At 38.2% G+C, this 14586-nt stretch overlaps 1 protein-coding gene across 19 annotated transcripts in view; it reads right to left on the reverse strand.

The window, feature by feature from the left end:
• Nucleotides 1-9650, reverse strand: part of fbrsl1 (fibrosin-like 1) — a 315258-nt gene extending 305608 nt beyond the window's left edge. For 17 of the 19 annotated variants that reach the window (XM_079871218.1, XM_079871210.1, XM_079871209.1 and 14 more), the window contains exon 1: nucleotides 4019-5362. In XM_079871218.1, coding sequence (XP_079727344.1) covers nucleotides 4019-4291 — 273 coding nt within the window. In that variant the 5' untranslated portion in view covers nucleotides 4292-5362. Of the gene's footprint in view, nucleotides 1-4018; nucleotides 5363-8273; nucleotides 8496-9608 lie in introns of those variants that run through there. The other 2 variants (XM_079871214.1, XM_079871211.1) reach the window with 2 other exon arrangements.
• Between the last annotated feature and the right edge of the window lie 4936 nt (nucleotides 9651-14586).

Below are 14586 nucleotides of genomic sequence, written 5' to 3' on the forward strand. Positions count from 1 at the left end.
AAGGTTAGTTACCTGCAATTATGCATAATTTACTGTGATTACTATAGTAAGCACATGTAGTAACGTATAACAACGTCACCTAAAAATAAAGTGTTCCCTCTGCTGCATTTTTCAGATTTAAAAATATTTTTGTAAAACTATAGGTAGGTAAATGTAGCTGCTCTTTACTGTTTCTTGTTAAAGGTTTACCAATATGGATTTTTTTTATGGCCAATGCCAATATCTTAGAGATCAGGGTGGCCGATATAAAGTCGATATACGATATCATTTCATTTACAGTAAATAACACATGGTGCACATGGTTATTTTGGAAATATTTAATAAATTAGTAATACATCATTTGAACGAAGAAAAACTTGATGAAAAAATAAACCTTTGAATTAAACGGATTAATACTTTAGATTGCAACACCACTTAGGCTATTGGCCAAACAGAAAAAAAAAATATTGGCAATGCTGATCATTTAAAATGCCAAACATCGTCCTTACTGACATATTGGTTTGACTACTATTAAAATAAGTAGGCTAAATACAGCAATCCATGATGGTTAGCCTATATACTCTGTCTGAAATAATAATAATATAAAAATTTCCCTTTTAAGCTATTCAGTTACTTCAGAGTAAATACACAAATATGTTGAATCGTATTAAAAGAAAAATATTTTTTGGCCATGTGCCATCCAAGTTAGCAATTTTATACACAAATATTACATGGTTTCATACTTAATGTCAACAGATTAAAATACTATATATTTTGTGGTAACTTAACAAAAAAGCCAATGAAATAAAGCAGCTTAAAAGTCATCCATTTGGTTAGATTTAGGCCTTGTTTGAAATATCTAGTCGACAAATCTAGAGGTATGATGATTTGAAACTTGTTTGGAGAAATGATTCATCAACGCCCAGAAACAGACAGAAAACCACAACCACAACTCATAACCAAAAGCCCTGAAAACATAAGTCAGAACAGGCCCCAACAAGTCAGAAACAAGTTTACAGCAAACACTTCCATGGTGTCAAAGGGAACTACCTGAGTCAAAAAAAAACAAAAGATTTCACTCATATGCTCATAAATCACAGCGGAAAAAATATATCCGCAAATGTGCAAGTGTTTAACAGTAATAGTTTTCACTGAATGAGAAACCTGGGCTATAAGGTCTGCCTGTTTAAAAAGAAAACACTATATTACTTAATGAGCCACTTATGACTCTTCTCAATTTCTTTCCCATTATTTTTATAGCAATTTTCAGAGAAGCACTAACGCTAGTCTGACGTTTTCTTCCCTGAACAGCTTTCTCAGCCAGCGGGTGCTTCATGGAGAAAAAAAGAAAAACCCTAAATTGCTGGAAAATAGTACAAGTGGAAAATAAGCTGAATCAAACTCAGCCTTGAAAATGTTTATTGCTTACTGTTTACAGTCTTTCACAGAACATTTTGTTGTCTAACATGGATGTCAAACAAATACTAATGATACACTACATGACCTCAATTCAGTCTTTTAAAGAGCATCGTAGGTCATAGTTTTCATTAGCATTCACTTTTCTCCACCTCTTCATGTTTAGAACAGTTATAAATAGCTTATAGGCTCCTTTAAGAGCAGCTAATGTGGACACCAGCTGGTGGAACGATTGTCCTTTATATTTCAAATTTAAGTAGGCAATACAAAAACATCATGCTATCTATATCTAACAACATAAGAACAAAAGTTCTTCATCAACATTCTCATTCCCTTGAACTAAAATCACCATGGAGATGTCACATCCAGTGCAATACTTCAAATATGAGCATTGCCTTCATTTTAACTATTAAACTTATTTTTGTTCATCTTTTCATCCTATAGTGAGGTCAAAACAATGGGTAAAACTAATAGTTACATGCAGAGATCCAATAGAACGAAGCAGAAATGCAAAAGAAACACCTAATGTTCACATAGCAAAATCATTCAACTAAAATTCCAACTTGTAACGTTAAACCCAGAGAAATATATAACATAACTATAATGATCCTGTATCCAGCACAACCATACACGCACACAAGCCTCTTCGTTCTCATGAGGGGGAAATAACTGCAGCTTTCTTATCAATTAAGTACTTCATTACACCGAAGGACTTAAGGAGCTGGGAGGCATTATGTAATTTTGCTAAAACACATCTCAAAGCTTCTACCACACTGCATCATATCCCACAGCTGACATTTAAATCATCCCTGAAAATTCATACACACGCAGGTAAGCTGATTCAGAAGCAAATCATTAAGCAGTAAACCAATGCATCTGATGGGTTTCTTTTCCTTTGCCAGATGGAGAGCTCTAGTCACTTAACAGTTCATCAGACATTCAAAATATGAAGAAAAGTTCAAAGAAAGATGCGTTTATCTGCAGTGGCCTGAATTACACTGCATGTGGGTGGATTCCGATCCTCAAAACGATCATGTCAACCAGAACATCTTAATACTTACACAAAGTGATGTGCTGTTCATCCTATAAACAACACATATGAACCAAACTGTACATGTTTACGAAAATGTAAGCAAGCCAATAGTAATCATGGTAGGGAATGCCTATTTATCAGGGTCATATGCCTGAACTGTGAACTAGTAGAGAAATTAGCATGTTAATGTTTAAATTAACACAAACCGGCTTTTTTATTTAACCGCAACACATTCAATAAATCACTTGATCTCGAGAGGTACTATGACAACTGTTTTCATAGTCAATGTAGAAGTATATCTCTGTTTGTTTATGTGACTGAGCCCTGTTTTACAGTTCACTGGTCATGTTAGGCCACTGTCATTTGTCATGAATGTACTCACACTTGCTAGCCAATAACCAATCACTTCAGCTATACAACTCTCCGTCAACTCAAGGCTGTTTGCACAACTGTGTGCGTTCCCTTGCCTTATCTTCTCTATCAGTACAAAAAGATCAAACACACCGCTTGATGAATCAATGATCATGTCTGGGAACACACACTCACACACAAAGACTACACACTAAATAAATACAGCCCACATTGAGTCTATGATGGTTTGTTTACAGCACTTCATTTGCGGAAACCTTGAGACATAATGATGCTTTTTAATCTACATATGGGTCAATGATGTGGTCAGGGTTCTATTAGGCTTTCAAACAAATCTAGTGAAATGGAAATGATACAAAAGCAAGTAGAATACACCTATGATTAACTTGTTTACAATTTCTGAATGAAAAATGTCAACTGTCTGAACACTGCAAAAAGTCACATTAAAAGACTGTTGGCATAATCCGAATAATCATTGGAGCTATTTTGCTTTTAAATACTATGTTTGTCCCTGTGTCAAGGTCATTAAGTTAAAGAAAAATATAGGCTAGATCACATATTTTGCACAGGCCAAATAAACATCTTGATACGAGCACATTGAGTTGTGAATGGGTAGATACTCAAGGTGCAAATGATTTTACAACTTGGAATAACAACAAAAACTTGGAACAACTAAACTGTCATCTGAACAACAATATTTGTCACAGCAAGAGTACAGTAATGACAGGAACTGCATGTCAACAAGTGTCATTTATAAGAGACATTTACAGCTCCTCTAGCCTACATAAAAAAGCCCCCAAACCATAAAAACCACAACTTCCCGATATGTCATGAATCATTTCAGCAGCCTGACAAACTCAAGTCGATATTGTTTCTCTTGTTATTCAAACAGGAGCTTCAAAATGATTCACTGTATTCCTCGAAGTGGCCTGCCAAACACTCCTGACACACTTCTGCAAGAGTGACAGCGAGCAAAATCAAAAGCCGTGACCTCTATTACGTCACTATCACTGTGTTCTGTCATCATAAACGCTCACTGGCGAACGGAACTTCTGGAATGCGACACTGTGACAACAACACCAAACACCTGTTTAACACCCTCCGAAGCGGTTATGCCATCACAACCGTTCACAATCGTATAATGAACACACACAAAAACTTGAACCGTCGCAGCGGCCATAGACGGTCAGACGTGTTCAGAATATTTAAACTGGTTCTTACCTCGAGACGGTCCAAACTGACGAAACTGGCAATAGCAAATCCATCAATAATATCCTCCTCCTGAGAACTGGACTCGCGTCTCTTCCTCCGGGGGGGTCGCGGGGTTCTGCTCGAGGATGTCGAGCGTGGCGGAGCGTTTTTACCGGGACTTCGCTCCCGTTCGGAACCAGACGAGGGGCTTCGATTGCGGGTTTCCCCGGCGCGTGCCTCCCGTTTCCGTCCCCTCTCGCGCTGCGAACGGGATCTGCGACTCTGCTTCACTTTCCCTTCCATTTTAAAAACGGTGCGATGTCCTCCCCCCTCCCCCCCGTAAAAAAAACAAAAAAGAAAAAAAAATGACACTTGATCACGTAAAAACCAGTCGATTCCACACAATCAATACAACACATCCATGTATAGCCTACTGAAGCCTGTAAACAATTTACAGTATGACCTTGGATGTTAAGCTCCGTAATGTGATAAACAAACAAATGTGATCCATGCAGGTTAAGGCGTGTAGCCTAATCCAAACCACGGCGTCACAGTATCGAAACGCCTCGCTTCATTTAAACAGGTGCAAAATGGCTGTTTAATTACAGTAGCGTGAATTCCACGCGCACGGCAACTTTGTTGCAATGGTATACAACAACATCAGTGTGTGTAGATACTGCAGACCGCGCGCTGGATTCATGACGCTGGCCCTGCTTTAATCTTCACCCGATTCATGACCCACTGTGCCAGAAACAAAACAAACAGCCATCCGCGTGTTTGTCAAACAATTTAAAAATAGGAACTTATTGTATCGCCAAGTTTCAGCGTGAAGAGACGCCACGAAACCATCCGAGACAACACGGTCCGCGTCAGGCTGAAAACGCTGTTATATCCCCCAAAGATCCTTCTTCAGCACACAATCCACCAAAAACAAATCATATCCGACCAGGAAAAGAGTTGGTTATCCAGCAGAGAGTAAGTTGAACGCGTCCATTCCTGAACGCTGCCCGCGCGCGCTGCGGCTGAAGGGAAAGACGTCGGCGTGTTTGTCGGAATACGTGAAGCTTCGCTAAGTGGCTTTAAAGAGACAGCGGATGATTCACATCTCCTCTTCTCTCTGTTCTTGCTCGTCAGAAATCGCACTGCGAAGTGTAAATGCTCGGAGTCTAGCAAACTGACGTACTTCCGCCACTTCTGCGATTGCCAGAGGAAGTGAGCTGGTTTATTATATTACTCCGATGAACTTATTTTTTCGTGGCATGTCATTTGCAGGGTGTTTGTCGTCTGTCAGCGGGTGGGGAGACGCGCAGTTAGCGAGCTGTCAGCGGACAAATGCGCATCAGTGCAGTGCAGACTGCTTCAAAAGCCCACACCGAGTGTAGCCTAAACACTCACTCTCCCTTATTATAGCACACAGAGCTTGTGAAGTAGTCTGTCCACTTTGGAGTGTAAAAACCTTCCACCTAGTTGCATGAGGCATTAAAAGGAAATTATTGTTATTTTTAAAAAGACATATCTATGTATATAGCCTATCTATCTATCTGTCCGTCTGTCTATCTGCCTGTCTGTCTGTCTATCTATCTGTCTGTCTGTCTATCTGCCTGCCTGTCTGTCTATCTATCTGTCTGTCTGTCTATCTATCTATCCATCCGTCTGGCTATCTGTGTGTGTGTCTGTCTGTCTGTCTGTCTGTCTATCTATCCATCCGTCTGGCTATCTGTGTGTGTGTGTGTGTGTGTGTGTGTGTGTGTGTGTCTGTCTGTCTGTCTATCTATCTATCTATCTATCTATCCGTCTTTCTATCCGCTTGTCTATCTGTCTGTCTGTCTATCTATCCATATATCTATCTATCCATCCATCTATCTGTCCATCTATCCGCCTGTCTATCTATCTATCTGTCTGTCTGTCTGTCTGTCTATCCATCCGTCTGGCTATCTGTGTGTGTGTGTGTGTGTGTGTGTGTGTGTGTGTGTGTGTGTGTCTGTCTGTCTGTCTGTCTGTCTGTCTGTCTGTCTATCTATCTATCTATCTATCTATCTATCTATCTATCTATCTATCAGTCTTTCTATCCGCTTGTCTATCTGTCTGTCTATCTATCCATATATCTATCTATCTATCCATCCATCTATCTGTCGTCTATCCGCCTGTCTGTCTGTCAGTCTATCTATCTGTTTGTCTGTCTGTCTGTCTGTCTGTCTGTCTGTCACTATCTATATATCTATCTGTCTGTCTGTCTGTCTGTCTGTCTGTCTGTCTGTCTGTCTATATATCTATCTATCTATCTCTACCAGCAGTTCAATACTTCTGACATCATAATTCATGTTCAATATTTGCTTTAGTGTTTGCACAACTGAGGCATTTTATGTGCAATCATGTCATTAAACTATTTTAAAACCAGTAAGTTCTGATTAACTGTGAGTATGTACACAACTCATTCATCACATTGACATGCCCAGTTTAGATATGTGGACACAAAGCTCAAGGGAGGAAACTCACGAGACTCTTCAAGCCACACTCACCACACTCAGTCCTTAGGGAAGGCATTACTATAACAGCAGGAGATAACGGAGGTCTTTAGACTCACTAAAGTGCCCACAATCACACATCACTCATTTATTCAGGGGAATCCATTATTTTCGGTTCAATTGTTGTATATGACACAAATCAATAAAAACAAAAATAAGGCCTCCCCAATTAATTATTTACACTTAAATGGCAGGTGGCTCATTAATAAGTCAGATGGGTTAACCATGCATATTACTGAAATGTAAATACTAACATATAATGTACCTATGTAAATAGCACACATGTTGTCACAGAATAAGTGCACTTAAAATAATATCAGTACAATTCTGTGCCATTTACTGTGATCAGAATTAGAGCCGATTCTTCATTCTCAAGCACCTGCATTTAAGTGCACATGATGTCATGCAGCCCCAGAAACATAAACTTGGCAACAGGTCAAAGTGTGTTTTTATTTCACATCTGCAGTCTGGGTCTTAGCTCATTTTTCCATATAATAATTCAACGTTCTGTCGGCAGTTATAGGCTCTTAGACACCGTGAGGTTGCCTTAAGGCAGCAAGCGAGCATCTGTCCTTTAGAGAACACACACACACACACACAGTCTCAAGATCATCCAAGTCTTCGAGACTTATAAATGATTTATTTTACACCCCACTCTTGCAATAATGTGCACTGCTATCAGAACTACATCGCTGTGGGCTTGTCGAGTCTCATGACAATCTAATAAATAAATAAATCTATCCATCCATCCATCCATACTATACATAGACAGAAATAATGATATATGGAAATAAAGAACAGATCCATCCATCCATCCTTCCACCCATGCATGCATCCATTCCTTTCTTTCCTTCTTTCTTTCTTTCTATCCATTGTTCTTCCTATCTATCTATGATCTATCTTTCTATCTGTCCATCTATCTATCAATTTATCCATCCATCCATAGAGAGAGAAAGAACGAAAAATGAAAATGAACAGATCCATCCATTTATTTTCTTTCTTTCTTTCTTTCTTTCTTTCTTTCTTTCTTTCTTTCTTTCTTTCTTTCTTTCTTTCTTTCTTTCTTTCTTTCCATCCATCCATCCATGCCTAGGAATTCAAGTAATCCCCTCAGCCAAGTAACTATGTTCAAAATGTCTTGGTTACACTTGCAAAAGGTCAAACTCTGCTGGACTGAATGGGTGAATTGGAAATGAAGAATGTCAAGCAGGGTTAGGAGGAGATAGTGAGTGTCTAAGATATATCATTATCACTGAGGAAATATAAACTGAATGTGAGATTGACTCCATTTAAAGAAAGATAGTGGAAATTATTGGAAGAGGTTTGAAGCAGAGTTTAATTTAACAGAATGCATCACCCTAAATTAGTCATTCACTGAACTGAAATGTGAAAAGGTATACAGTAAATGTCAATGTAAATGCCATTTAAAATGTGAATACAGCTCTATTTCTTTTTCTCTTTCTTTCTTTCACACCTTTCATTGCTGTACTCACAAACTGCATTGTTGTTTTGACTAATCTTTTCTCAAGAAAGGCACATAGTCGGGATCAGTCAAAGGCTTAGCTCAACATTTTTGAAGAAATTCAAAAATGAATTCTATTGATTTTTCGCCTCCCCGCACCTTCAAGCTAAACTAACATCCCGACAGACTGTGTTATGTCAGTTCAGCTTTTCTTTAAAGATATCTGCACAAATCAATAAGGCTTTGACTGAGAATATACAGTAGATCCCTGCGAGAAGTGTGGACAAATTCAACATACCTGGGCTTTTGATTGATTCTGTGGAACATCCTGATGCTTATCCTCTTAACAGACTGTGCGGTACCTTCTCTGATAACCATTTGTATTTTCCTTGATAACAATCTGGCAAGTCAGAGCCTGAAATCGGAGTCGGCGCAAATGTGATGACTAAACGCTGCGAGCATTTCATCCGTGATGATCTCTAAGGAGAATGTCAAAACATGATGCCCATCCTTTTTCCCTGGACGGCCCCTGTAATTGCTTCTAAAGAAAACAGGGGAACTAACAGTAGCAACATTTTCTCACACATTTCACAGTTCAAGCAAAGAGACAAAAACACATATAAACACACTTGAGGTGATACAAAGACAGACACTGTATGTACCGAGTAGAAAGTGTGAAGAGAGAAACATAGCCTGACAGAAATTCAGAGCCAAGCTAAGGAGACTGTAACTGAACCCAAGTGGCTCTCCTCACTAGATTGGGTAAATAAATTATATCTGGCGTTTTATAAATTTCATCACATTTCCAAACACTTGCCATGTGCGTGTGTGAGCAAAAGTATGTTGTTTCCAAGTATTTAAGCGGCTATGTAAATTAATGTGAAAATCAGCTCAGTCAGTGGGAGAAGAAATAGAGAACGGGTTAGCTGCATAACTGACTGAATCTGATTAAAGGAATAGTTCACTTAAAAAGAAAAATTCTGTCATCTTTTACTCACCCTCAAATTGTTTCTTCTGCTGAACACAAAAGAAGATGTTTTGAAGAATGTCGGTAACCAAACAGTTGATGGACCCCATTGACTTCCATTGTATTTCACTATGGAACTACTATGGAAGTCAAAGAGGTCCATCAACTGTTTGGTTACCGAAATTCTTCAAAATATCTTCCTTTGAATTCAGCAGAAGAAAGAAATTCATACAGGTTTGAAACAACTTGAGGGTGAGTAAACAATGACAGAATTTTCATATTTAAGTGAACTAATCCTTTAAGCTCCTTAGAATAAAACTCTTGTAACTAGTGGTCAACCAGTGTGTTTTGATACTGGAAAATGACAAATCTGCACCAAAATGCAGTTTAAAAAAGGTCTAATGTCTAACTGACACCGTATAACAACTAAATGGTTTGATGCTAGAGTGACAGCTGACGTGCAACACAAGAGCGTCACGCACTTCATTCACATACAGTCAGAATGGAACTTCTTAAGCCAGCAAATTGCTGAAGATGATTTGCTTTTGCTGGCATTTTGACACTGGGTCCTGTTCGTGCATGACTTCTAAGCAGAATAATGCTGTTAAACGTATAGAAAGCCTTTATGTCGGAGCGGTGGCACAGAGGGTGGTGCTTTGGTCCTACCGTTTGAAGAGCTGCTTGTAGGGAACCTAGTTTGAATCTGGCCTAGGTCATTTCGCAGTCCTGTTCTCCCCCTCCTCCTCCAGTCAGTTCCTGTAATATAAAGGCAATTAACATGAAAAAGAGCATGTATGTGTGAAAGCAAAGCATGAGACATCTGAGAACTGACTTCATACATCTAAAAATACATCCACTCATGTCAACAATATATCAAAAAGCTATGAAGTCAGTTTATTTTTTTACATTTTTGAACTTTCTATACATCCAAAAAGGAAAAAAATCTGGAAAAAAGCATCACAGATTCCATAAAAAACATTAGGCTGCGAAATTGACAATAAAAACAAATGTTTATTGAGCAGCCAATCAGCATATTAGAATGATTTCTGAAGGATCATGTGACCCTGGAGACTCGAGTGATGGCTGCTGAAAAATCAGCTTTGCCATGATTGAATAAACTACATTTTAAAACAAATTCGAATATAAAACAGCTAAATTGAAATATTTCACAGCATTTATGTTATTACTGTATTTCACAATATTAAATAAGCTTAATTAACTCAACTAAATCACCCAAGGGAGTGCTGCTAGCAACCAATGTCGATGATTTCAAATTGACTAAATCTATCTAATAGACTGTCACAATGCTAATTCGTAGCACCGAAGTATAAGCACTCAATTAAAGTTCATGTCTCAACATTCCAGAAAAGACAAAGACTCAGCTACAACCTAACTTCAGAGAATCCTTACAATCACACAGAGGAATTCTGGCCCTCTGTACATCAGTTCGGGTTCCCTTCTATCCTGTGTAATAAAGAGAGGATGTGACAGAGGTGTGTGAACATTGCAGTGCTTTCACAGAACAGAGATGAGAATGGCCTCTGACTGTCCTCCCAGTGGGGATCCTCAGTCTAGCATTCTATGTCTCTGTCTTGCTTGCTTTCTTTTTTCTCTCTCTCTCACGCACACACACTCCCTCTTTAGTTAAAACCGTGTTTCTGTTATCTAGTATCAAATGCATCCTTCCTGCATGCATTCAGCCCAGCATTTGCTTTGATATATGTCACTTGCTGGGTTTCTCAAAGAAAGTCTTGCTTTTTAACATTTGTGTAATGCATAATTCCTTTACCCTCCTCTGTCTGTCTCAAGATACTAAACCCACGCTGCTTTCTCAAGGTGAATGAGTGTATTTGCTGTTTTCATTATGAACACTAAAAAATCCATTTCACTTCCCTGCTGAAATCATGTTTTCAGTGAATATTTCACTAAAAGAGGATGACCACTCTGCAGACAAACAGTCCTAAACCAGCTTACACTTGTTAACAGGTCATAGCTGGTTTGTTGACTGGTATTTAAGGTTTTTCTTTGGCATATTTCAGCTGGTCAGGTATAGCTAAACACCAGTTTGACATATTTGTCAGGGTTAATCTCCAGTTTTGTGTTTCCATGTTTTATGGGGACTTTCCGTTTTGATTTTTGATTTTCATACTGTATAAACCTTATATTATATCCCCTAGCCCTAAATATAATCCTCACTATAGACAATGGTTTTTATACTGTATAAACCTTATATTATATCCCTTAACCCTAAATATAACCCTCAAAAAAACAATTTAGTATGATTCATAACCTGTAAATCATACCAAATTATGGGACCCCCATATATGAAAAGTAGTACTGTTATTATTAATCACGTTCTGATACATTTGACCAGCAAAGCTAATGTTTATGTAGTTAACATAGTTTGTATTAAACACCTCCAGACAGCACCAGCAAATAATTGTTTCCCCACAAGAAAAAAGAAACAAACAGAAAGAAATGCACGCAGTAATAATCCAACAGAAACCAAACATATATGAAACAATTGCATCTGGAGAGTGGCTTCATTGATCCCTGCACACAATGAATTGGTTTAATTAAGAGAAGCAGTGTCCTTGCTAATTGATTCCTTGCCTGTGTGAATTACCTACACGCAAAACAACCGGTGACTAATGACCCATGGAAATCTCGCTTTTACGAACTGGACATACCGCAAGCCAAACTTCCTCCACAGCTGACCGGCCCCATGCCACATTTGTGAGGATTACTGAGCTGTTAGCGAGACCCGCTCTCCTCGATCAATCCCTCCCGTACAGTGCTAAAGGCTCTCATCAATTATGAATCAATCAGGGAGAGGTGAAGCTACCATTGATCTGCAGAGAGAGAGAGAGAGATTGAGAGAGAGAGAGAGAGAGAGAGAGAGAGAGAGAGAGAGAGAGAGAGAGAGAGAGAGAGAGAGAGAGAGAGAGAGAGAGAGAGAGAGAGTTGTTGTTGATTTTCCCAAAGCTTATTAATGATCAAATTATCCCTCATGCTTTTGTTTATGTGAAGTCTCAGTAGAGAGGAGGGAAAGACAATAACTCAATCGCTCATTTCCCAGTCTTGTGTAAAGAGAGCAGGTTCATTACCAGCGTCATAAACCAGGGCCGCTGGGTCCAATGCTTCCTCAAAAAGAACTGAATGAAAATAAAGTATATAAAGTACGAAATAATATGAAGTATGAAACATGAAATCTAACAGTGTGCAAAGCCAGTGGAAGCCTGTGTGGAATAAGAAAGTATGGAAGCCCATTTCTGCTACAAAAGAAAAGAAATCATACAAACTATGAGCAAAAAAGTCAAAAAACTTATGAGACATCATGTCATAATAATTGATTTAAATGCACAATATGTAAGATTTGGACAATATGTAAGATTGGATTAAAATATCCACACAGAAAACACTAGAACAATGTTATATATTTTGTTGACTTGTGTACTTATATTATCCCAAACGTTTGAGAGATATTAGCAATTTTAACCAGTGTAAGGTTGTGTGTCATTGCGTCGCCAGTCAATGACATCATATCCGGGGCACCCTCGATTTTACTTCCGTAGAAACCATGGAAACACCAAAGACGCTTTAATATATTATGTTATTTTTTTGAGACAGGTGAGCAACTGTTTGGATACCTTTATCGACAGAAAACCATATTTGTTTGTGCTTACCATGGTTTAACTATCATAACCATGTTTTTTTAATCACCACAGTAATGTTCTAAAAACTTTGAAACATTAGCTCATCCATTAAAGGTAGGGTAGGTAGGATTTTTATTTTAAAAAAAAACTTTTTTTCAAATTTGTTTAAACTGTCTTTATATACCAATACATAATTAAAATGTAAGTGCTCTGAAAAAGAGAGTATAAAAATCGAGTGACTGTAGACCTTTTACTCTGCAATAAACACAGCTCATTATTTCCATTCGGGACGAAACAATTGATTGGTTTGGGCGACTGTCACTCACTCTCGCAACCATGGCTACCACCCCTGTTGCTAGATCTGCCCATATGCGCGCGCACCCGTTTGATTTGAGGAGTGCAAGAGAGGCGCGGAACCTACGAAGAGTAAAATTATGGCAGAGAAAGAGCATTCAAAATTCAAAGCACCTGCATATTCAGTCAGCGAAGGCAAACAAGGCAAAAACTACTTCCTCGGACCCTGGTTGCCCGCACTCTTGAACGACCTCCTCTGCTTCGCCCTCGACCCCGGACCTGTCCTCGAACCGACGAAGCGGTAACTTACTTGTCTCCAGAGTGTAGTCCTCATTAGAGTCAACAATGTTTTCATCATGGAAACTCGCAAAACACCGTATATGTTATGAATCTTACACGAAATTCACCTTCATCACAGTGTAATGGAAAAACGTGTATCAATGCAACCTGTTTTTAGCTTTGCCTTATAAATATAGCTTGTTACCTATAAATATAGCTTGTTACCGAATCAAACAAAGTATATTTTAAACTTTACCAGTATCGATATGCTAGCTTGATAGTGAGTACTAAAAGAAATCTTATTTGTTTATATTTATAGTGATAAAGTTAGGTATTTTATTACATGCGATTCTGACATGATGTCACTGCATGCACTGCGCTCCTTCCTCTCCACTCGTCTCAGGTAAATAAATGTGTCTTCCAGCTGAGCCTGAGCATTTGGCGTCGCGCGTTCATGTGTTTTGGGGGTGTGGCTTTGGAAGGAGCTCAGAAGGGAGGGGGTGGAGTGAATGGAAATAATTAGCTGTGTTTACAACAGTCGTGAGAGGTCTACAGACACTCGATTTTTATACTCTCTTTTTCAGAGTACTTACATTTTAATTATGTATTGGTATATAAAGACAGTTTACACAAATTTGGAATGTTTTTTTTTTAGAAAAATCCTACCTTCCCTGCCTTTAAGTCCCGTCAGATTGCTTTCCATTGGCTGTGGAAGGTGAAGACGACGCTCATTCACGACTATCATCAAGCTACACTTTTGGTATTGTTTTGAATAAGCGACCTCTAGTGGCCCTAAGCTTACCTACTGTACCTTTAACAAAGCGGGAGTTTTTTATTCTTAGGTGGCTGAAATGGGCTTCCATATAATTAATTTATAACTTATTTATAAGTTTACTTCTATCATCTGCTGTAATCCTGGCCACCTTTAATGACTGCAAGAATAAGGACTTCTCTCATTAGTAAACTTCTCTCATAATTAAGCGTGCCTTGTTCTGCATAAACAACCAATCATTTTGAGAGGTAATCTTTTAAACCAATCAGCTTTCAGTATCCCTTAACGCATCATCAGCTCAGCTTGTGGTTAATGTAACAGAACAGATTTAAGAGTCAAAATTAATAAAACATCTCTAAACAAGAGAAAATTCAACAGATACATAATATAAACATAACATAATGAAAGCTATTAATGCCATACAAAATATTCTTGTAGCTATATTATTGTGGATATTGTTTTCGTAAAATACATTTTCTTTTTTGTATCTCAATTGTAAAGTGTCCATGAGCTATGGAAAGGAGCTATAAATTAAACTTTATTATTATTATTATTATATTAAAATTCAATGTATTCAACTGGGTGAGATTTCATTTTAATAACTAGTAAGTTAATGTTAATATTACAGCATTGCTTGCTTGTT

Source organism: Squalius cephalus (genome assembly GCF_949319135.1).
Source record: "Squalius cephalus genome assembly, chromosome: 5".
Classification (NCBI taxonomy): Eukaryota; Metazoa; Chordata; class Actinopteri; order Cypriniformes; family Leuciscidae; genus Squalius; species Squalius cephalus.